The sequence below is a fragment of the Sminthopsis crassicaudata genome, chromosome 6, assembly GCF_048593235.1.
Source record: "Sminthopsis crassicaudata isolate SCR6 chromosome 6, ASM4859323v1, whole genome shotgun sequence".
In the NCBI taxonomy this organism is placed as follows: Eukaryota; Metazoa; Chordata; class Mammalia; order Dasyuromorphia; family Dasyuridae; genus Sminthopsis; species Sminthopsis crassicaudata.
The window spans coordinates 37679688-37703878 of record NC_133622.1 but is presented as its reverse complement, the minus strand read 5'-3'; the positions used below and the strand labels follow the sequence as shown (position 1 = coordinate 37703878).

The window sequence follows — 24191 nt, the reverse complement described above, 5'->3', positions numbered from 1 at the left end:
AATAGTACCAATATGCTTATCTCTACTTTATAGATAAGGAAAATAAGTTTCAGAATTTGAATATGAGCTCTGCAGACCATATGCTTAGTACTTTGTAATTATATTCTGTTGCTTCGGATAATAATTGTAAATAAAAGTCCATACTACATAAAATATGAATAGGATAAACAAGCAGAGAAATATAGTTGCTAATTGTCTGTCAACTTAAAATTGAGCATCCATAGATGCTTTTGGTTCAACCAGGACAAAATTGTCATTTTGAATAAAATTCAGTTTAATCAGGCATTTATTTGTGTAATGCACTATGTTTATTGGTAGTGATATAAAACAAAAATTGTCCTTGCTCACAAGGAATTTATATTCTGCATGGGGATATATCAAATAAACACCTAAGAAGTAGATGATAATTTGAGAATGGAGGATGGAGAGTGTACCAAAAACTAAGATCAGGCTTCATGAGAGGAGTAACATGGAGAGATCTGTGCTTTTGGAAGACGATTTTGGCAGCATTTTGGAAGATGGAAAAAATTGGAGGCCAAAGACCAGTCAGGCAATTATTGTAGTTATACCGGAGGTGTGGACTTGGGTGATGGAGATGACTGACCCCTGGCTGTACTTGTGCTTTACAGCTTATGGAATATGCTTTCATAGTACTTAAAGTAATAAGCTGATTTAGTAGGTCATCTGATGTGAACCTGGGTCAGGATGGGGGCGGGGAGTTTGGGGAGACTCAGGGACTTAATAAAAAGAGACTAACAGGGTAGGCAGAAGATACAAAAATAAACAGCAATTTTGGAAGCAGCCAAGTGCACTTATTATGTGATTATTCTTAGGCCCCACCTCTTTTTTTCCTTGCTCTATTATGTTAAAAAAGGACAAGCTAATTTCTTTAGTTTCATATTTTAGTTTCAGACCCAGTTTTTAAAACCCTCTCCTTTGAACTGGGAAAATAGCCTTTTCTCCTCTTACCTATCAATCTGTTTATTTTTTGACTCACTTGTGAAGCTCCCATCCAGTTTTCCAATTTATCTCTGTATTAGCTCTTTGGCTTAACAGAAACTGTTTCTCAGAAATGGCTTAGGGCTAATTCATACATTTTAAACAGATATTGGGGGTAAAAGGAGTGAGATTTTAATATTCTACAAGGATGTACACATCCATGACTGTGGGTTTGTCATTGTTTATTGTAATTTTTTTTAGTAATCTAAATGGTATTAATCAAATTTTTGCAGTATTTCAGGGGTTTGATTCTCTGCTTCTAGAGCTGAAAACTACATACTGAATTTAAGGAGAGTTTGACTTATTTAGTACCAGTACATAATAAAATCACTCTTAAGCTATTCATGTGAGTACACACAGGGGAATAGTTGTATGTGTTAAATGTACTGCATAAAAAGATTGTTTTTGACAACTGACATCTTATGCTGAAGCTGTGTAAGGAAGAATTCATTGTATTTTGCTCAATTCTTTTGGTATGTTTGTCAGATGAAATTGAGATTTTATTAATACTTCAATTGTTTTCCTTGCTCTTGAGTTCGTCTTAAATAGTTTTAAGTTAATTTCATTGAAAATTTGATTTTTCATTTTTCTAAAGGCAATAATGGATACCCAAAGTAATATAATCTATACTACTTTCTCTGCATTTTTCTATTTAAGCAGGTTTTAAAAGTAAATTTTACTTTATTATGAATATTATGATTAGACAATTGTACATGAAACCACAGAGCAGCAAGGGTATATAGTAGAAAAAATGCTGAATCTAGAGTGAGGAAGATATTTCCTGGAATTCTAATCTGACTGTAGCTAACTGTTGCTGTACTAACCCTAACCTTGCTCAAGTCACTTCACCCTGTCTGCTTCAGAGTTTCCTCATCTGTAAAGTAAGCTGGAGAAGGAAATAGGAAAACCACTCCAGCGTCTTTGCCAGGTAACCCCAAATGGGGTCATGAAAGATTGGAAAATGAAATATCACATCATGTGAAACCATATATCTTTATTGGGGTCCAGTTTGTTTTTTGAAAAAAAAAAAAGTTATAGGTTTTACCTTATAGGAACAATACTGTCCTGCTTGGTTCTCTCATTCTGAATTTCCTTCAGCTTTTTTTTATTAAAAAAAAATGTTCCATGGCCAATTCTATAGTTAACAACTAACAACTCCTACAATTACCCATTTCTGAAAATATGCCTCAGTCTGCCCTTGTACTTTACTCTCTTTTGCTCTGAGATGTGGGAAACATTCATCAATCTGAAATCATGACTTTGTCACTTTTGTTTCGAGCTCTGAAATCTTCAAAAGTCTTTTTGCTTTGCACTGTTATGATGTTATTCTGCTTCTCTTTACTTCACTATGCATCAGTTTACATAGGTTGTTCTTCATTTCTCTGATTGACTCCCTTTTCTCATACTTCATTGTATAATCTGTGGCATTACATTTTGTTCAGCCTTTCCTCAGTTGATGTGCAATTATTGGATTCGGGTTTTTTTTTGATATAATAAAAGGTACAGCTATAAATAGTTTTGTCTTTGTAGATCCTTTTCCTCTGACTTTAAAAACTTCAATCTGTCTAATATCTGTCTAGTGATGGTATAATTTCAGAGAATATATACAATTCATGACTTTTGGGGTTATAACTGTTCTCAGTTGCTTTCCAGAATGGTTAAATTTGCTCACAGCTCAACCACCAGTACATTATTTTTTGAACTATACCTCTTAAGAATTGTCCTTTTTTCGGAGGCATCCTAACCAATCTGATGGGTATAAAGTAATGAAAATTAGTTCAGAGTAATTTTAAATCTGTATTTCTCTTATTATTAATTATGTAAAGCAGTTTTTCATATGGTTGTTGATATGTCTGAGAATTTCCTGTTCATAATCCTTCGACCGTTTATCTATTGGGGAATGGATCTATTATTACTAGAAGTAGTGGGTCTTTGATTCAATTCAATAATGTGTTTTATCTATCAGACCTTATAACTGAGAAATTTGTTACAAATATTTTCCCCTGTTAATGCTTTTTTTCCTAATAATTGATTTTGTCCAAAACTTCATTTTTAATAATCATAATTGTTCATTTATTTTTATAATTCTTTCATCAAAATCTTATTTGGTCAAAATCTCTTCCTATACTCCTAGTTCTGAAAGGTATCTCCATTCCTTCTCTAATTTGTGGTATAACCTTTTTTTCAACTAAAATTTGTCTTCATTTGAAGCTTATTCTAATGTATAAGTTGAGATATTGGCAAAAACTTAATTTCTTCTTATTATTATTTTTCAGTATTCCCAGTAGTTTTTCTTGAATTATTGAATTTTTTTTCTTCAGTAGTTGATGTCCTGGAGTTTATCAAATATTAAGCTTTTATCAAATATCAAATATTGTGTTTGATCAGGCCTGGTTCTCTGATATACAATTTTTATTTCTGATCAGATTTTTGTTTATTTTTCAGTTATCCCTAATAGTTTTAGTGAAATACTGCTTTGGTTTCCTTCCCATAATTTCTGCTAAGATTCTTGACCTTTCACTCTTCTAAATGAATTTAAAAATATATTTAGTTATGTAAAATAGTCATTTCACATGGCATTGAATGTAGGCATAATTTTTTTCTATCAGTGATTCTGAAATGAAATAGAAAAAAGTCCAAAGTCGAATACACAAGAAACCTCCAGACTTATGGGCAGACTTTGCTCATTTCCCTTCTAAAACTCCTATTATCGTAGTTTCTCACCTAACATTTCATGTACAAGAGAGTCAGGAAAAAGTTCCGAGAAATAGACAACCCAACCCTAGGCTTTTAATGAACAGTTTTATTTGAGGTGCAGAAGTCTGAGAGTAAAAGAGGAGACTGAATTCTAATATAGAGCCTCATTTAGCCTTCTCAGAGATATTTTATTGTTAAGTTTATAATATTTTTTGTGGATAATCATATCTACTTTTTATTTTTCAATCATATTGTCTTGAACTGTTTCCTTGTGATTAATAATCTATAATTGAAATGGCCTGATCCTCCTCCTCCTTTCTTTACCTAGCCCAGAACCTTGTCACTGAATCCTATACTTGTCTTCTTTTAACCTGTTGTGCTTGTAACTACTCCCTCTGCTACTTTATACTCCCTCTTAATCACCAACCTCTCCCCTTTCCTCTGTCTGTTTTGGTTTGTTTTCCTGTGGAATTTAGTGGATTTTTGTACCCAACTTCACCTCACTCCATGTTTTTTATTCTTTTTTTTTTTGATCAACCAAGTATGAGAAATCATAGGTTTCTTGGGTCTCTCTGTTCTTCATTATTATTTTTTTTTCAGTAATGTATTCTTTCTTTCCATTTTTTTCCTTTCTTAAATAGCCTACAGGACAAAACCACATTTAGCCATCATCCTTTTTAAAATTTATCTCTAAGCCCTGAAGACATTAAAGATCTAAAGGACCTTGTCTTTCTTTTCCCTGTTACATTGCAATTACTTATTATTATTTAGCTTTTTCCAATTGCTAATATATAATTATTTTTCTAGGTTTTTCTTTACTTTGTGTTTGCATTTCACAATTTTTATTCAGTTTTGTAATTTTCATCAGAAATGCTTTAAAATATTCTATTTCAATAAAGGTATTTTATTCACTTTTCAAAGCCAAGCTGCTTGTTATTTTAAACTTTTATCTTTTGCCTTTTGGAATTTGCTATTCCAGTGTTTGGCATCTTGACAGGAGTGACAGAATAGGCTTAGGGTCAGCTGGGTGGCCCAATGGATAGAGCACCAGGCCTGGAGTCAGGAAGACATCTTCCTAAGTTCAAATCCAGTCTTAGACACATATTAGCTCTGTGACTCTGGGCAAATCACTTAACACTGTTTGCCTCAGATCTTCATCTGTAAAATGAGCTGGAGAAGGACATGGCAAAATATTGTAGTATAATTGCTTAAGAAAATCCTAAATGGAGTCTTGAAGAGTTGGACACAACTAAAAAACGAGTGAGCATAGCAACAGTTGCATAGTCTTCTTGTGTGATCCTGACATTGGTTCTTTGTTATTTGAATTCTGACCATCTCTGATATTTTTCTTTGAAATGGAAGGTTGGATTTTGGCTATGATATTTTTGAGAAAACTTTAAATTTGGAATTTCTTTTAGGAAGTGACTGGCAGATTTTATTTTCCCTTTATCTTGTGTTTCTAATAGATCTGGACAGTATTCTTTTACTTTATTGAAATGTGGTCTAAGTTTTTGTTCAGCCTTTTCAAGAAGTCTAATGATTCTTAAATTATTTCTTCTTTGCCTGTTTCCCAGGTCATTTTTTTAAGATGGCAGTTAAGCTTATATATTCTTTAAAAATTTTTTTCTTTATTTTTTTTTAGTTGCATGCAAAAAAGTTAACATTCATGTTTTGAAATTTTGAATTCCAAATTCTCTCCTTCCCAGTCCTCTTCCCTTTTGAAAAAGCAAGCAATTGTAGATTATACATGTAAAATCATGCAAAACATTTCCATATTAGCCATGTTACAAAAGAAAATAGACATCCATTCCCTCACCACCCTAACCTCCCTACCCCCACCAGCCAAACAAAGAAAATAAAATGAAAGAAATGTACTTTGATCTACATGCAGATATCATTTCTTTCTCTGGAAGTGGATAGCATTTTTCATCATAAGACTTTCAAAATTATCTTGGATTATTGTATTGCTCAGAATAGATATGTCATTTATAGTTGATCATCCTGAAATTTTGCTTTATTAATACAATCTTCTCCTACTTTGGCTCACTTCCATTTGCTTTTAATTTATGTAAGTCTTTCGAGGTTTTTCTGATGTCATCCTGCTCATCATTTCTTATAGCATAATAGTATTCCATCATTGTCAAACACCACAACTTGTTTAGCCATTTCCTAATTGATGCATATCCCTTCAATTTCTAATTCTTTGTTACCACAAAAAGAGATATTATACATATTTTTGTATATATAGGTCCTTTTTTCCTTTTGCTCTGAGATACAGACATAATAAGTGATATTGTTAGGTCATAAGGTATGCCCGGTTTTATAGCCCTTTGAACATAGTTCCAAATTCCTCTCCAGAATAGTTGGATTATTTCATCATCTTCTTGACATAGATTATTTTCACTTTTCTGTCATGTTGGCCAATCTTATAGGTGGGATGCAATACCTCAGAGTTGTTTTAATTTGTGTTTCTCTTAATCAGTAGAGATTTAGAGCATTTTTAAATTCGTCTATAGATCAGCTTATGTAGTATTCTAATTTTTTAGTCTTTTGATTTTTCTCATGACACTATGAAATTCTGTTTGCTCCAATTTATTTTTTAAGGAGTCTACTATTTTGATAAGATTTTCCAACTTCTGAGCTATTCTCCCAGCATTTTTTCCTTAAGATTTCAAATTTCATTCTACTCTTAAGTCATTTCTTCCAACCCTATTCAAATCTTTGTTGCTAAGCCATTCTTTTTTCCTGATACTCTGCTTATACTTGTGGAGTTATTCTTTTCCTCTAGGTTTACTTCTTTGGCATCTCTTAATTTATGTTATTTCCTTATTGTGTTGACAGTTTTCTTTGATTTACCCCTTCCATCAGCTTTAGTTTTTCTACTGAAGCTTTGTCAGAGACAGTCTTTTTTTATCTTCATTACTCTTGTATTGACTAGTCAGGACTTGTTTGGCTCTGACTCCTTATGTGGTCTGGTCGCTGCTGTTGTAGTCCTAAATCAGGTGGCTGGAACTTGCCCTCATCCTCCATGCATCCTCATGCATAGTTAACATCAAACCTGGATAGATTTTGGCCTCTTTACCTTCTCTGTATCCTATTTGCATAACTCTCAGTAAGTTGTCTGTGATTGTGGTGGTGTCAGGTTTCCTGAGGAGCTAATAAGGATTTTCAGAATGTAATATTGGAGATTTCCACATTAATAATTACTAATGTAATAAAGGAATAATTAGTGTCATAGGGGTTGGATGGAAAGAATTAAGAGATCTTTGAAGATGCTGACAGAAAACATGTTGGAAACTTTTTTTCTTATCTTAGAAAAGTATTTTAGACTGAGTCACAACATCTGGGTAGGTTCTAAAACAAAGTCAAAAGAAGAAAGACTGTAGAAAAAGAAAGAAATTTGCAACTTGAAGTTTTTCATTTTAAAATAACATTTTCTTTGGAACCATATTGGCTTTCTAAGAAGTACAATATTTTAGAGAGTCTATGGGTCCATGAAAATCTGAATATTTCAGAAATGGGAATTTAAAAGGGAGTTGGACACTTCTTTTTTTTGAGAGTACTGTGATCCAGTTTTGTGCTTTTTAATAGAAAGCTTATGGGGAATAAAGTTAAGTGATGAAAAACTTAATTTTTCCAGTAGAGGTCAGTCTTCGAATTTTGCTTGTTTGTTTGTTGAAAGGCAATTGGGTATAAGTGACTTGCCCAGGATCACACAGCTAGTAAGTGTCAGAGGCTGGATTTGAATTCAGGTCCTCCTGACTCCAGTGCCAGTGCTCTATCCACTGAGCCATCAAGTTGCCCTGAATTATTATTATTTTTTAATTTTAGGAAAAAGTGTAAACAGCAATTCTACATATAGTTATTTTTTCTACTTCTAATATAAGTTGATCTTATCAAATTACTTTTATTTAGCAAAACTATACTTAATCATATGAACCTGAATTTGAAGTAACCCAAATTTTTTAATGCTATGATTGTATTAATTCTTTCATAGCATTAATTTTCATCAATTGTTTTCATAGTAATTTTGAGAGTAATGAATTTGCCATTGTAAGAACAGTCAACTGACATTTTTTTCTTTTTAACAAAACTTTTTAGTAGCAGTTTTTTCATTTTGGTCTCATGACTTTTCAGTGATAGAAGTTTTTGTCTCATTTAATTTTATTTTTTAAGAATATGTGTCAGCATAATTTTTTAGTTTTTCTAATTTCAATCATGTGAACTTCAATGAATATATTCATTGAAATGTTTACTAGTGAGCACCATATTTTTAGTTTTCTGAGAAGGATTTATAGAAAATTTTTTTGTCTAAATCAGTAATGTTTGTTAGGACAGCTTAGCATGCCTAAACGCATAGTAGATAACAAATGTTTACTTCTTGATTGATATGTTTTTAAGATTGTGATTTATAGCTTTAGTTATGATAATAGTTATTTAAGATTTAATATTTGTATAATAATTTCAGTTTTATTAGTTGGAACAAATATGATAAAAATTAATTTCCAATATAATTTTGAAGTTTCTGTGAAACATTCTGTTTTTAGTTTATTAAAAACTTAGAATATTTATAGTGAAATATATTGGTACTAGTAATACATCATTTTGTTTTCTGTACCAACAATCAGGATATTACTAAGATTCAGACCTGAGCTATGGAACAGTATTAGAATAAATATGTAATCTATTTATATGGGTTTGTGTGTGTGTGTGTATGCACACACAGAGAGAAACATAAGTTCATTTGTACAGAGATGACTTTCCCCCCCCACATTTCTGTTTTAAGCCATTTGTTCCAGTTTTTTCTCAAGAGCTCGAATTTCATATTTTAACTCTTTATTTCTTTCAGAGTTTCAGAAATCTTTGTGGCCAAGCCTCCTTGAGGCTCTGCTAATGCTTATTATTAACTACTGGGTTTATCTCTGATTTTTCTTAACTCATAGGATTTTTTCATTGTGTACAGTTATCTCCTTTATAGTCATAGTTAATTAAATCTTATGGATTGGGATTTTATGCTCAGATAATTTTCTGTCTTTTTTTTTTTTTTGGAAGGATTAGGGAGCTTCTGTTTGTATGTGAGTTCTGTGGTCTGAGTGGTATTGTGCCTACTGGCCTGGTTGGATAGTTTGGTATTGATTAGGCACCAGCCTTTCCTTTATCCCCTTGATTCAGTCTTGATATCCTGTTGTTTCCCTGTGGATTTTGAACTCTTCTGGCCTCTAATTTGTCATTGCATGATCCCCAATCAAGACCATTACTTGCTGTGACACTGATACTCCTTATTGTATAACCCACTAATTTCAGGTGTCTTGTGTAGTTGTCCTGGCCTTGGCAAACAGGCATCTGTCACCATTCTGTCAGGAGGTAGGACACATTTTTCATATATATAGATCTTCTCTATTCCTGATTGGTCATTATAGTAAGCAGAGTTTGCAGATCTTTTACAATTGTTTCTACAGTGTTCTTATTGTAGAATAAATTATTCTCAGGTTGCTACTTATTTCATTCATCAGTTCATAGTTTTACTAGATTTTCTCTGAAAAATCCTATTTTTGATTTTTATGGCACAGTATTATTCCATCACATTCATATGCCATAATTTTGTTCAATCTTTCCCAAATTGATGGGCACTTCTTTAATTTTACTATCATTATATATCTTCTTTGGCTTCTTTGTATTATAGGCCTGGAAGTGGTATCATTGGGTCAAAGATTATACACAAATTGGTCATTTTGTATACAGTTCCAAATTGTTTTCTAGAATGGTTGGGCCAGTTTACAGTTCCAGTTTTAATGTACTTGTTTTACCTCCCCAACATTTGCCATATTCCTTTTTTTTTTTTTTTTTTTTTTTTTTTGGTAAGCATAAAATAATTTTGTCAGCTATTGTCTTATATTATAATTTGCTATCTGGAAATGTTCTGCTTCCTTTCCTTTTCCTTTCTTTAACCTCTCTCCCATCTGTAGTTTGACTGTTGTAATACTAAAATTTGTAAGGTAATTTTAAGTTCCATTAATTTTTAAAATCTTGGCATAGCCTTACTGAAATGAATATCTGTCTAAAAAAAGTTTTCCTTTTCTTAGAAGAATATTTTATAAGTATATTTATGTATGTTTTGAAAATCTATTCAGGTATTTTGGTATTTTTTGGTAGTTATTTAAATTGTGCCTTTTGTATTATATCCTTTTGGTTTTATTAGACTTATTTTTTAAAGTTATTTTTGGGGTTTGTTGATATCTCTTTTTCCCCTCATTTAATTTTCTTCATAGCTTCTTATGAATTTATCTCTTACACCTAGTAATCCTCTTGTTATAAAATAATAAAAAACATCAGCTGAATCTAACAATATATTTCATTACCCACCCATTCTCTCTCACCTCCCAAAGCATAAATGAAAGTGTACTTTATTACCTTATTTCCAAACTAGGTTTAGGTCTTTAAAATTGCTTAGCATTTAATTTCCTTTGTCTTATCCTTTGGCTTACACTATATAATAGTTAATGTGAATTTCATTTTCCTGCTTCTCCCCATTTTATTTGGCTGCTATTCATTTAAATGTTTCCATGCTTATCTGAATTAATTTTGATAATTTTTGATAATAACATGCTATTACAATAATTCATGTATCACAATGAACTGATTTAACCATTCTCCAGTCCACGGGTATTTACTTTATAGTTGTTTTGCTGCTTACAGAAGTGTTGCTCCGAATATTTTGTGATTTTTTTTTTTTAAATCTAAGAGCTCTTTCTGTTTCTTTGATTTCATGGAATATAGGTTGAATATCTAGGTTAAAGATTATGGACTCTTTTTTTCTGATTTTTTTTTTCTTTTATATTCTTTGTTTTAAAATTCCCTTCATTTCCAAATATATTCCTTGCCAAGAGAGCCATCCTTTGTAATAAAAAAGAAAGAAACCATTATTCAGTAAAATTATCTAGCATCTCTAGAGTCTGAAAGCAAGCAGTATTTCATACCTATACTGTCCCAACTGTTCCCTTCTTTTTCTTCCCCTCCCCCAAGAAGGGAGGATTATCTTTTCTGGGGCCATGCTTTGTCATTCTGTTATTTAATTGTTCAGCTGTTGTTGTTTTTTTAGAAGTACATTATTGTTGTCACTGAATATGTTGTTTTTATGCAATAATTTATAAGTGGTATCCTTTTTTTTTTTTTCTTATATTTTAGAAATAAAGCCATTTATTTGAATCTTGGATTGTTGTTAACTCAGCTAATCTGCCCAAGATTGACACAATCAAGGTAGATGAACCAAGTTATCATCAAGAGGTCATTTTGTTGAGTGAAACGGTAAGCCTCTTACAGAAACTTTAAAAGTACCACATATGGATTATGGAATATTTAAAAAAAAAAGCTTTTAAAAAGATTATATTTCAGTTACTTGTTTTTGATAACTTTTTTGAATTGGATCTACCAAGTATTAAAGAAGCATTTTTTAAGTACTTATTTCGTGCCTGTCATTGGCTACATATTTGAGATAGATAACAAAGAAAGGCAAAAAGCAAACAAACAAACAAAAAGCCTTTGTTTTCAAAGGAATTTAGATTGTATACAGTTTTTGTATTTTTATCAAAGAATAATAATCATAATGATAATATTTGATTAACATTTATATGTCACTTTGCAAAGTATCCTCATAACAAATCTTTGAAGTAGTATAAATATAATTTCTCTATTTTCCAGAATGGGGAACTGAGTCTGAGATTTATTTGTTCAACTTCGGAGATCAAGTTCAGTCATATTCTATAGTTGCCTTTTTTTCCCCCCGATAAAATATTTTTATTTATTTTTAACCTACATTTTAAAAAATTAAGAGTTCCAAATTCTTTCCCTGTCTCCAACCTTTCTCCCACCCACTGAGAAGGTAAACAGTATTAAATCAATTATTCTTATGAGGTCTTGCAAAAAAAATTTCCATTTTAACCATGTTGTATAAAAGATGAATAAAAACAGAACAGCTCAATAAATATAAATAATAAATAACAAAAAGCAAGAATGTAAAGAAAGTCAAAAGCAGTATGTTTTTAATCTGCATTCAGAGTTCATTGTATTTGTCATCTTGGATCCTTTGGAACTGTCTTGTACATGATTGATGGAACTCCCTAGCATTTTGGAATCATCATGTGCAAAGGATTGAATAGTGCTGACCTGTGTTGTGGCACAGAGCATTGCTGTTCATTGCTTCTGCTGATGCTCTTGTTGAAAAAAAGTTTTCTGCTTTTTGAATCTTAGTAGCACAGGGAGCTTGAGGGAAGTTGGTGTAGGTTGGTGTAAGTTCTGTTGTAAGCCATGCTGCTGTGGCTCCTGCTACATGAGCCAGTTAAGGTTTTTCATTGATTTTTTTTTTTTACCTTTTTTGGATTTTTGGTGTCCTAGAAATAGCTGAAATTACTTCATCTTCTGTGCATCCCTGTGTTGGAAGGGTTTGAAAGATTGTGAGGTTTGGAGGAAAATAGAGCATTTTGTTTAGACATGGGACCCAGAAGTCCTCAGGAAAAGGTGTTTGTGTACTAGCCTTTCCCCCCCACTCCCATTGACTCATACTGGAAATACGAGTTTTGTTAGTGGTAGAGAGACGGCCAGATCAATTTTTCTTGCTGTGCTTTGATAATTATTGGTTGCTCACTTCTATAGCAGCTAATTCTATAGCCTGAGAGTGACTGCTTTTAAGTTCTGAATTAATAAGGAATAATATGACGCTCACTATCTCTTTTTAATTTTTGTATTTTAATACTAGCACATTTTAGCTTTTATGGCTGTGAGGTCATTCAAGCAAATAGTTCTCTAGTAGAAAAAATATAATACTAAGAAAAATAAAGAAGATTGTTTTCCCATGAAATATAAAGATATAGAACAAATATAAACAAGTTCACTGAAATTATTTTTTTCCCACCATTTACTGTATTTCCTTCTTAATGCTTCCCTTCACTTAAAAAAAGGTGGGGTGGGGTTGGGGGAAGGTAGCTATGAACTAGTAGAAAACTAAAATGGGGAAAGCAAAATATGTGGAAAGGACAAATGTTATTCAAATAACTAGATGCATTCAACTCAGATTTCCATGACCTTTTCATCCCCAAATCACCTGAGGAATTTGTCCTTTAGTCATTTCAGTGGGAATGCTTCCCATTCAGGGTTCCATGTCCCCATTTGGGCTTTTCTTGTCAGAAGTTTCCTTCTTCAGCTCCTTTTTCAGGAACTGAGGCAAACAGAGTTAAGTAGCTTGTCCAGAGTCACACAGCTAATATGGTCTGAGGATAAATTTGAACTCTGATCTTCTTGACCCCAGGCCTGGTAGACTATCTACTGCGTCATCCAGCTGTTCACCTAAGGAATTATCTGGGTTGTTTGGCTTGTTTTGAAAAAATGATGGAAGAGAAAAAAATCACTAAGGCTTCAAAAAGAAAAAAAAAATTAGCACAGTGAAAAAAATCAATCCAAACTATTAAGAAATAATTCTGGAAAATACAAAACTAGCCTTTTTTATAGCCTCACTTTCCTAGATCTCTCTGCAGCCTTTGATACTATTAATCACCCTCTCCTCCCCTGTAATAAAATAAATTTGGACTAAATCACTGTGGACCTCTCTTAGCACTTGTCTTTTGTTTCTAGGTCTAAGTACTTGTAGGAAAGAAAGGAAGCATGTATAGGACAGGCACAATACCTTACACATGGTGGGTATTTACTCCCTGTGTTAATAATGAAAACAATATTTATTATTGTGTCTCACACTGTCTTGGGTACTGTGGTGATCCAGGAAAAGTATGAGATGGGCCTTACCTTCAAATAGTTTTCAGTGTATTTGGGAAAAACAAAAATCTGAAATCAAAGAATATAGAAGAGGTTGAATGGTTCCTTACTAGTGTGCCTTGATTGAGGCCATATCTGTTTAAGAACTCAGTAATATTTTTTTTTTCTATGTGCTTGCCAAACCCACCCTTATATATATTTTGCATGTAATAGGAGCTCAAAAAATATTTGTTTAATGAATGGAAACAATAGAGTTGAGTCAGAAAATTGATAAAAAAAAAAACCAAACCACCTTTTTTTTCTTAATTTTTTTGTGTTGGTAGGGAACCCTAGTTATCTTAATTAACATTAATGTTATTCTTCCATCGACTTTTAAGTATTTTATTCTTTAATATGCTTATTTTATAATATTTTCAGCATTTTTTACTTTTTGTCATTCTTTTTACATTATATGCATAATTCATATTTCATTAATAAAAATCAGATATCAATTTAAAATTTTTCAAGATGTTAAAAGCAGTTAACTTCTTGATAAAATAGTAAAATCCCATTTATATTTCTTATAGCCTTTATTTCTGTTTCTTTTTTGTTCATTAACACTTCCGCCAGAGGGCATGCAGACAGGAATGGAGAAGAAATTAATCAATTTTAGATTTTACCTTCGGTCCCTGAACTGTCGTAGCATTTTACAGGATTATTTTAGAGAAATAAGTTTCTTTTATTTTTACATTATGTAGTATTTCATAAAATGCTCAATTTCTTTAAATTTAATCTTCTGTGTTTGCAGAGTTTACATTTGGACATTTAAAATTTTAAAGCTATAACTTTGCACCTAATTTTCATGTTCTTGTTTATTTATTTCCATTTTGTTATCTTTGCTAAGGTTTTCACTATTATCATTAATAATTAGCAGTTAACACGTTAAGTGGTTTTGTATGTTCTGTAATGTAGCATGCTGAACAAAGTGAAACTTTTGATTATTCTTGTATGTGTGTAGGAGTGCTTCTGAAGTCTCTTGGTGAATTTTCTAAATGATAAGTATTATCTTTTAACAAAGTTACTGTTAGTCATTCCTATTGTATACAAAAGGATTGATTACTCAACCTAGATCAAAGTAAACTTTCATTTATTAAGCATTTCACAAAAATCTAGTTTCTCGGTGATTGTTTATAATTCTAAAATGTTATAGTCTTTGTAGTCTTGTTAATAGTTGTGTGTGTGTGTGTGTGTGTGTGTGTGTGTGTATTTAACTTTGGGTCTTTTTTTCTGCTGATTTTGTTATCAGTTTTGTGCAGTAAATGCCTTCAAAAATCAGCTTCAAGACAGCTGGCTCTAGATCTCCTACTTACTGCTGCCTAAGTTCACATGACTTTCTTTGCTCCCTTAACATAAACAGTTGACATTAATTTGTCAGTAGGGAAGCTTGTGTCAGTATCTGGTTTTCAATTCTGAAAACTATTAACAACTGATATTAATTATGTAGAAGAATCCCAAGATGGATTTTTTTAAAAAGAGTGTGCCTACTGCTCTTCCTGGAGATGTGGCTTTGGATATTGGTGATAATTTTCAGGAAAACCCTCCACTATTACTGAAGATGAGACGTCTTAGTCTATTTTCTTTAGGAAAGACTATAAATGAAGAAGATGCCATCGATTTTCTTCATCCTGATTATGCCAAGTATAAACATCACCAACATGGTAAAGTAAAAACTTAATTGTTTAGTTTTTCCTAGGTATTTAGGTTTTTTGATTATATTAAAATAAACCATGGCAGATCGAGATGTTTTTATTCTTTAGTTTATAACATTTTTAAAGAAACAGTGCTACTGTTTGCCAAATACATACGTATTATTAATAATTTTGCTTTAACTTAAGAGAAATTTGGATCTGATTTTCACTGTTGAAATATACTGACTTCTCTCATTCCAAATAGGTATGGAAAAAAAAGAACTGACATCTCACTTATATTGTAGAGATATAGTATTATATAAAATAGGGAAGCTTTTTATCCAATAAAATTTTGAGGGGAAAAGTTACTTTTTTATGTTATCCTTAAGAAAAGATATTTTATTAAAGAATTGGAGATTATTTCCTTATTGATGATTTTAGTTTTGCCAGCTGCCTTAAGAGTTTGTATGTGGCACTAGAACTTAAAAGTTATTAGGATTCACATTGTGAATTAATTTGAATAGGGAAAGTGGAGTTCAGGGTGCTGACCTTTGTAAAGCTCTTTGCCTACCTTAAAGTTCTATATAAATGCTAGCTGTTGCTGTTTTATTATCATTATCACCAGAATACCAGGTTTACTACCAGATTTTTTTTTTATATGCCTCTTAGTCATTGAAATATGCCTTACATTTTTATTTAAACCTGAAATCTCTTGTTACTATTTTTGTTTTGAAGATATTTATATTAAAGATAATGTATTTTTACTTCTCTCTCTCTCTCTCTCTCTCTCTCTCTTTATATATATATATATATATATAAAACTTTCTTCACTGTTCCAAGTCCATTTATATTATCATTTCTAATGTTTAGGATCTATTTAGCTTAATCTATTGTATTCCCTTACTTATTTGGTCTCTGGTCAAAACTGTAAGAATAGTTGTATCTGATTTTAAAATTTTTCTGTGATTTATTTTTGATATTATGTATTTTTTAGCTTTGAAATTTCTGTTTCTAAGTGATACACCTTTGATTTTTCTTTCCCTTTTTCTTAAAAAACTGAAACGGTGATGACCTTTTGTGGACTGTACTTTTTGGAGGTACTTTAGTCTGGAAGCCATAAATCATAGTGTGCTCCCCTGGAGGGGCAGACACCTCACTTTTTGGTCGAAGAATTTTGGGAGGTTGGCTGCCCCCAGTCGTGGTTACAGTGTAACTTCATGCTGTTGTTCTTGTTCTTTTTTCTTGTATAGTACAGTGGTGGGAAAGAAGGCCCATCCAGGATTCAATTTGTGAGTCTTTTTATCAGCTGGCTGAGCAAGGAGGCTTCATTAGTCTGGCCCTGACATTGCAAGGAGCGGTTAGAACTCTTGTGGCTGGGGCTGGAACTGTGGGATTGCTCAGTGAGTGAGCGGCCTGGGGAGAGGCTTCCATGGGCTTCTCTTCACTTCTAATTTTTAGTGGGTGTCTCTGCATGTGTGTGCATATGGACTTTCCAGGGCTAGTTTTGTGTAAGGTTCCCCTTACCTCCTTGTTAGTTTTTTTATTTTTCTCACATGGCATTTATTTGCCATTTTTGCAGTGAGGCAGCTTGGAGGATAGAGGGCTGGAGCTGGAGCTCATTGTGGTCTGAGACACTTTCCAACTGTGTGACCTTGAGAGACTCATTTAACCTGTGTCCCTTGATTTCTTCATCTGTGAAATGAGAATAATAGTTGTTGTACCTGCCTCTCTGACTTGTTATGAGAATTAAAGGAGGTAATCTTTGTGTAAAGCATTTTGCAAACCTTGTTAGCTGTTATTGTCATTATTATTATTACGGTCATCATCGCCAAAATGCCAGATTTACTACCAGAAGATTCTTGCCTTTTTATAGGCATCTTAATTCTGTCCATCAGTCCATCAGTAAATGGCTATTTAATGGCTACTAAGTGTCAGGCACAGAGGGAATGCTTTAAAAGGCAAAAGAGTCTCTGCCCTCAAGGATATCACAGTCCAATAAGGGAGACAGTATGCAGACAGATTATGTACAGTGTAAGCTATGCATGTGATAAATAGAAAATAACAGGAAAAGTAACATGAGAATTAAGAGGGGTTAAGGAAGGCTGCCTGTAGAGGGTAGGATTTAAGTTGGGCCTTGGAGCAAAGGAAGAGAGAGAACATTCCAGACATGGGGATCAACTGGAGAAGATACCGGGGTCTGAGATGTAGATAGGAAGCCAGTGTCACTGAGTCAGGGAATAAAGTACTAGAAGACCAGAAACAAGGGAGCAGCTGGGGGTCTGGGAAATGAAGGGTTTTGTATTCTGGGCACAGAATTTTATTTTGTCCTGGAGGCAATAAGAAGCCACTGGAAATTATTAAGTAGAGGAGTGGTAATGTGAGTGGAACTGCATTTTTGGAAGATCACTCAGTGACTGTGATGGATTGGAGTGGGAGGAGACTTGAAGCAGGTAGACTATTGATTTAACTAAGGGGAGAAGTGATGAGGGGCTGTATCAGGATGGTGGCAGAGGGGGAAAGGGAGCTTATTTGCACATGGACAGACCTTGACAGCAGCTTAGTGATTGGGAGTGAAAGCCTGAAAGTCCAGATGACTCCTGAGTTGGAAGCCTGAGGGACTAGGAGGGCAGTGTTGTTGCCCTCTGCAGTACTACAAAAGGTAGGAAGTATGAGGTGATGGTGGTGATGGTGGTGATGGAAGATTTATCATGAGTTCAGTTTTGGATCTGTTGACTTTAAGATGCTTATTGGACATTCATTTTATGATATATGAAGATCAGCACAAAGTTTGGGGCAGGATAGATAGATTTGAAAATCATTATGGTGATGGTAATGAAATCCATGGGAGCTGAAGAGATCACCATGTGAAGTAATAAGAAGAGAGAAGAGAAGCATTTTTATATTTTTTATTTTTATATTATGTACATTTTTCTTATTGGCTTTCCCTTCCCCACCACCCAGAGAATTACTTTGCTAATATTATAAATATTTTGTTGTCTGTGAGGACTATCTTATTATCAATGACTTCCTTTGGAAGGGAAGCCTAGTGGAATTTAGGGACATCTAGGTTATGCAGAAGATTGGGCCTGGAGTCAGCCTCAAACACTCACTAGCTACTTTACCCTGGGCAAATTACTTCTTGGTTTCTGTAAAATGGTTATTTGGCTCTCAGAGTTGTGAGGACCAGATGAGATATTTGTGCATTACTTAGCACATAGAAGGTGCTATAAAAATGTTATTAGTTTTTCTTGCTTTCATTATCTATCTTTCTAGATGATAGAGTATGGATATTTGAGTCCCTTTATTTTTATAATTTCAAATTGCTTTCCAAAATGGTTGTGTTAATTCATAGTTGGCCTATGTCCCAGTGTGCCTCTCTTCCTGCTACTTTCCATGAGTAGTTTTTTCTATCTTTTGCTGTCTTTGCTAATTGCTAGACATGAGCTAAAACCTCAGAGTTACTTTGATTTGAATGTCTCTAATTATTAGTGACTTGGAACATTCTTATTAAAAGTTTGCAATTTTTTTTCAAAGAAATTTATGTCCTTTGATACTTATCTATTGAAAAATGGCTTTTGGTCTTACACAATTATTAATTGTCTATATATCTTAGATATCAAACCCTTACCTGAGAAATGTGTTACAAAGATGTTTTTCCCTTTCTACCACTTCCCTTCTTAGCCCAGATACATTAATTTTGTTTTTGCAAAAGCTTTTCAGTGTCATATATCTAGCTCAAAATTGGACTTGTAAAATGAAGAAACATTTGATTATCATAGATAGCCCCAATAATATGTTATAACTAATATACCTTTAGTGAAAGACTAAGTTAACTTTCTCTTTTTTTTTTGTTGATGCCTTTTATTTTCAAACTATATACATGAATAATTTTCAACATTCACCCTTACAAAACCTTGTGTTTCATATTTTCCTTCCCTTCCTCCTACCCCTTCTCTTATTCAGCAAGTAATCCAGTATATGTTAAACATGTGCAAATCTTCTATACATATTTCCACAAATATCAGGCTGCACAAGAAAAATCAGATCAAAAAGGGAAAAAATGAAAGAAAACAAAATGCAAGCAAACAACAACAAAAAAGAATGTTGTACTTCACACTTAGTTTCCACTGTCTTCTCTCTGGTTGGCTCTTTTCATCATAAGACCATTGGAACTGGCTTGAGTAGTCTGAGTTAACTTCTAAAATAGGTGAATGCACCTTGCAGCCATTATCATAGGAATCACAAAACAATACACATTTTAATAAGTGCAATGTCAAGACAATTGAGATTAGAACCTTAATGTCAGGAACATGGATTCAGAACTTGCTTCTGGTATGTACAGGTTGTGGAAGGTTCAATAAGCCAGTCATTTAATCCCTTTGTGTTCCTGGTAACTTGCTGAAGATCAAAAATTACTCAAGATTTGTTGATTTGAATGTCTAGAAGAATATTTTCCACAGGGAGTTCGATATATGTGCTCAATTTTCAAACAAATGTCATTGATTCATGTAATATCATGTAATATTACCATGAATCAAAAAATAATTTCATGTGTGCGATGTGCCCTATTATTAGTTACATAGAAGCTAATAAGCGGCAATATAACGGGTACAAATCAGTATTCTTTCTGTTATACAATCCTTTGAATCTCATTTGGATTTTATAAATCAAAATCTATTGTCATGTAAAAATTTATGTAGCCATTAAGAAATACCTTTATGGTTCATGTTTGTGTAAAAGAGTCTTTTGAATGTTGAATATTCATATTACATGTGTGTGTGTGTGTGTGTGTGTGTGTGTGTGTGTATATATATATATATATATATATATATATATATATATATATATACACATACATATGTATGTATATATGCCATATCTGCCATAGTTCTAGGCAGAGGGAATGATAAGAATGTTGGAAGTGTAGAGTTCTTTTGGAGAAATATCTCCGTTTTGTCTGTCTCATGAAATGAAAAGCTGAGATTGTGCCAAGAAATGTCTGATGGATAAAGCTTATCAGAATGGGAGGTTGGAATTCTTCAGTTATTAAACAAATGTTACATATTAAGTCATATTTTATTTTGGATACTCTGAGTACTTTGAATTTTTTTCTGGGTAATCAAAACTTTTAAGAAATGCTATTTTAAAATATTAGTAAATATTGTTATTTGGCAATTGTATATGTCTTAAGGTTGAATTTAAGTTTAAGTAGCACTGACATGACAGAAATCAAAATATTCAATACAACTGAATGATAAGTTTTTAATTCATAATTATTTCCATTTTTGAAGATGTTGCTATAAGCTGAATGAGAAGTATTCATTTTTTGGTAGTAGTTGGAATGTATTTCATAGAGAAAATATTTTTGTTGTTTAATATCTTTTTTATGTTATTTTCTAAATATTGTGAAATCCAGTAATCTTTCTAAATTTTGAGTAGTATAAAATTTATTTACACAAACTAGACTATATCACCTTATTAACTTGTCTTCTTAAAAACTAGAAATATTAAGATATTTAATGTAATTTGACTTAATCCTAAGACACTCCTGTTGAAATATATATTATGTGTATATAATATATATTTACATATGTATGAACATGTATATTTTATATATATAGTTGAGTGCTCATTATGTAAAATGTTAAGTATTTTATGAAAGATGAAGAATAAAGCTGATTCCTGCCCCTCATGGAGATTATCAAATGACTAAAGACTAATATTTACTACAGAGAATTAGCAACATAAAAATGCCATCTGCATTATGCAGTGTTCCATATTACTATCTGATTGATTGATAAATAATCAATGAGTGAAAAGTTAGTAGAAAGTAATAAGCAGCCCTAAGCTTACCATAGATTTGTTATGACTATTAAAATGAGTCTTTGCTTCCAAGACTGAAATATTTTTACATGACAAGAATGCCTTCTGGATGGGCTGATTTGGTAGGTAATGAGTTCCCCTGTACTGAATTTTTCTTGTAAAATTCTGAATGACCATTGTTGGGGATGCTATGGAAGAAGTTCTTGTTCAGGTGTAAATTGATGACTTGGCCTCTGAACTCCCTTATGCCTTGGAGATCAGCTGAATCTTTGAGTAATTGCAGACATATCTATTTCACACCTTTATTCTTCCTCTAATGGCCAACCCTAAATACAGTGACATCTGTCTCCTTGCTGGACCTAGAAAAGCCTCCATCTGACTGTGGTTATTTTCTCTGGTTATCTCCATGGCCAGAATGCTCTCCTCCTTCACCTCTGCCTCCTGATTCTAGCAGGAAGTCTTCCTCAGTCTCCCTTAAGCAATCAACCAATCAGCTCTTTTAAGTCTATGCTCCATACAACTTGTGTGTGAATATTTGTTTGCAGGCTGGCTCCTTCATTAGATTATGGGCTCCTTGAGAGGCAGAAGCTGTTTTTTCCTTTTCTTTGTATACCCAGCATTAGCATAGTGCCTGGCCATAGCACATGATGAATACATTTGTCATTGAAATTACTCAGAGGTGCAAGTTTAGAGGTAGTAATATTATTGTAGTTTATAAATATGCTTTATTAAGAATAGTTTAGGACAGATGGAATCTAAATTGTATAAGGGCCAAAAGAGCCTTTGCTTTGTGGTGTTTTTTGCTCAAACCTATAGGGAAGTTGGAGTTGTAGAGTTGCCTCCGAGAGTTACAAGGTAAAATGACTTGATTGTGGTCACAAGCTCACAGCTCTTCCTGATTTCCACACCCCAGTTCCTGTATTTAGCCTGTTTTGTTTATTACCGTGTGTGAGAATATTAGGCCAATCCCAGATAAGAGAGGTCACTTAATTCCTTCATTTTACTTAGTTTTCTTTTCATCAAAAAGGAACTTGCCCTGTACATATATCTTTCTACGCTCAATCATTTCAGTCATTACTATGGGAACAGATCAGTTTCCCTAAAATATTGCTCAGAAAATTTTCATTGATTTATTTTTCCCTTAGAGCTTATCGGATTCCTTAACCTCTTCTTCTGTGTGTGTGTGTGTGTGTGTGTGTGTGTGTGTGTGTGTGTCTGTCTGTCTGTCTGTCTGTCTCCTTCTTGTTCCTGTTTTCAGAGACAGGGCGGCATTAACTCAGTGCTGAGCTCCACATTCTGCTTTGTCCACATTCTGGTTTTGGGGGGCCCAGCTGGGCAAGGCATTCCACCTTTCAGTGCCCCAAGTGCTTCTCTAAGATTTGAGATGGCTGCGTTAGGAAAGGCATTGTCCTTACTGGATATTTTCCCTATCATGAAATCACTAGACCTTAAAAAAAGCTATCCAATCTATCCTTTTGTTCAACATCCATTTGTAACCTCTGCTATAAAACCTTTTTTGACTAGACTGTCTTAAAATGATCTCTTTCTTTGCATTCCTACAGTAATTATTGTTTAAATAGTTAATTTATAAGTTAGTAATACAATGTTTTATGTTATCTTTTTTAATGTTGCCTCAAATTTGTTTAAATCTTTTTACTGATTCATAAATTTTAATATATTTTCATCTTTTTTCATTAACTTTGTTGGAAAATTCTAGAGAGCAGAGATCATATTTTAATTTTCCGTATGTTCCTTATAATATATAATATATGTATTATGACATAGTTTATAATACAAAGGACATCATTTTTTAAAAATCTACTTTTTTGATGATGGACTTTGTGATAATTAGGGAAGTCAAACTTTTTGGGCTTTTCTCAACATTAAATTGAAAGCATTGAATCAGATTAGCTTATTATCATTTTAATAACATTATTAGCTTTATAGTTATATGTACTTTTAGTGAAAGGCAGGAAATATTTTCTTTTAAAATGACTTTCTGCTTTATTAACCTTCACATGTAGGAGGACTTTACTCTCTTTTCCCTCCCTGGCACCTCCTGCATTCCTTTTTCAATAGTAGTGGTAATTTTATTGGAAAACATAAATATCTTGATCACCCCAAACCTTTTTTTCAGAAAAATTATTAAGCATAAAACGAACATGTAATTTTAACCAAATCTGGTGTAACATTGAAAATTATAACCAAAGTAAAAGTAACATTTTCCCAGAATAATTCCTATGTTTCTTTCATGTAACATCATAAGATTTGTTATTGTTCATTCATTTATTATAGGCTAATATAAATTTTATAATATTTTAAATAAGTATAAATAAGTATTTATAAGTACTTTAAATAAGTATTATGCCTAAAGAATGATGTCAATGATGTCATATTTAGAAATAATCTATAAAGACTATGAATAGTCAATATGTTTTAAAAATCATCTCTTAGTAATTGAATATTTATGACTGAGTATTGAGATTGTACTTTTACATTGGTAATAGCAGCAGAATCCTCTTTAAATTATCTACTTATTTCTATTTTTATATCCTGGTAATGGAATGAATTTATTTTTTGGTCTATCCTGCATTATCAATAGAATTCATTAGAAGCTAGATAATTCCAACCAGGCAATGGTGCTAATAAAAGAAAAAAAATTCAAGGTTTATGAATGGAATATTTTATGACATTATTTTTCATACATGTGGAAACATTTAAAATAAAAATGTCAAAAATTTATCAGGTTTGTACTTTTTCTAAATTTGCTTAGAACAAGAAATGTATCTGTGTTTTTAGTAAGAATCTCCTTCAGGAATAGTTCATCATTATTAATGAAGTAGAATAAAGTAAAATACATCATGTTTGTCCCAGAAGTCTAAATTTTAAGCTTTTCTTAGACTTTGAGAAGGCACACACATGCACACGCACACATGGTGGAAGAATATAAGTAACCTATATTGCATAATTCAGCAGTTTGCATAATATACACACAATATAAAGTATATTGTCATGAGGAAAGTTTTACCATTATTTAAACAGAAAAAAAATTAGGTGTAAGGATACAGAATAGCTAATTTTAAAGGAAAATTTTTTTCTATTGTATGATTTCAAAAATATAAAGAACAGATTGTTATTTATTGAATTGAGTATACCTTTTAGATATTTTGGATAAAATAATGGGACATTACCAAGGTTTTCTTTTTTTATTCATTTTATGTATGTTTTTATATTTGATCATTA

General features: G+C 32.5%; 1 protein-coding gene across 5 annotated transcripts in view; it reads left to right on the top strand.

Moving 5' to 3' along the window:
- The first annotated feature begins 14713 nt into the window (after positions 1-14713).
- FRYL (FRY like transcription coactivator) overlaps positions 14714-24191 on the top strand; it is a 190615-nt gene continuing 181137 nt past the window's right edge. For 4 of the 5 annotated variants that reach the window (XM_074276873.1, XM_074276871.1, XM_074276870.1 and 1 more), the window contains exon 1: positions 14715-15155. In XM_074276873.1, coding sequence (XP_074132974.1) covers positions 14954-15155 — 202 coding nt within the window. In that variant the 5' untranslated portion in view covers positions 14715-14953. Of the gene's footprint in view, positions 15156-24191 lie in introns of all 5 variants that reach the window. The other variant, XM_074276869.1, reaches the window with a different exon arrangement.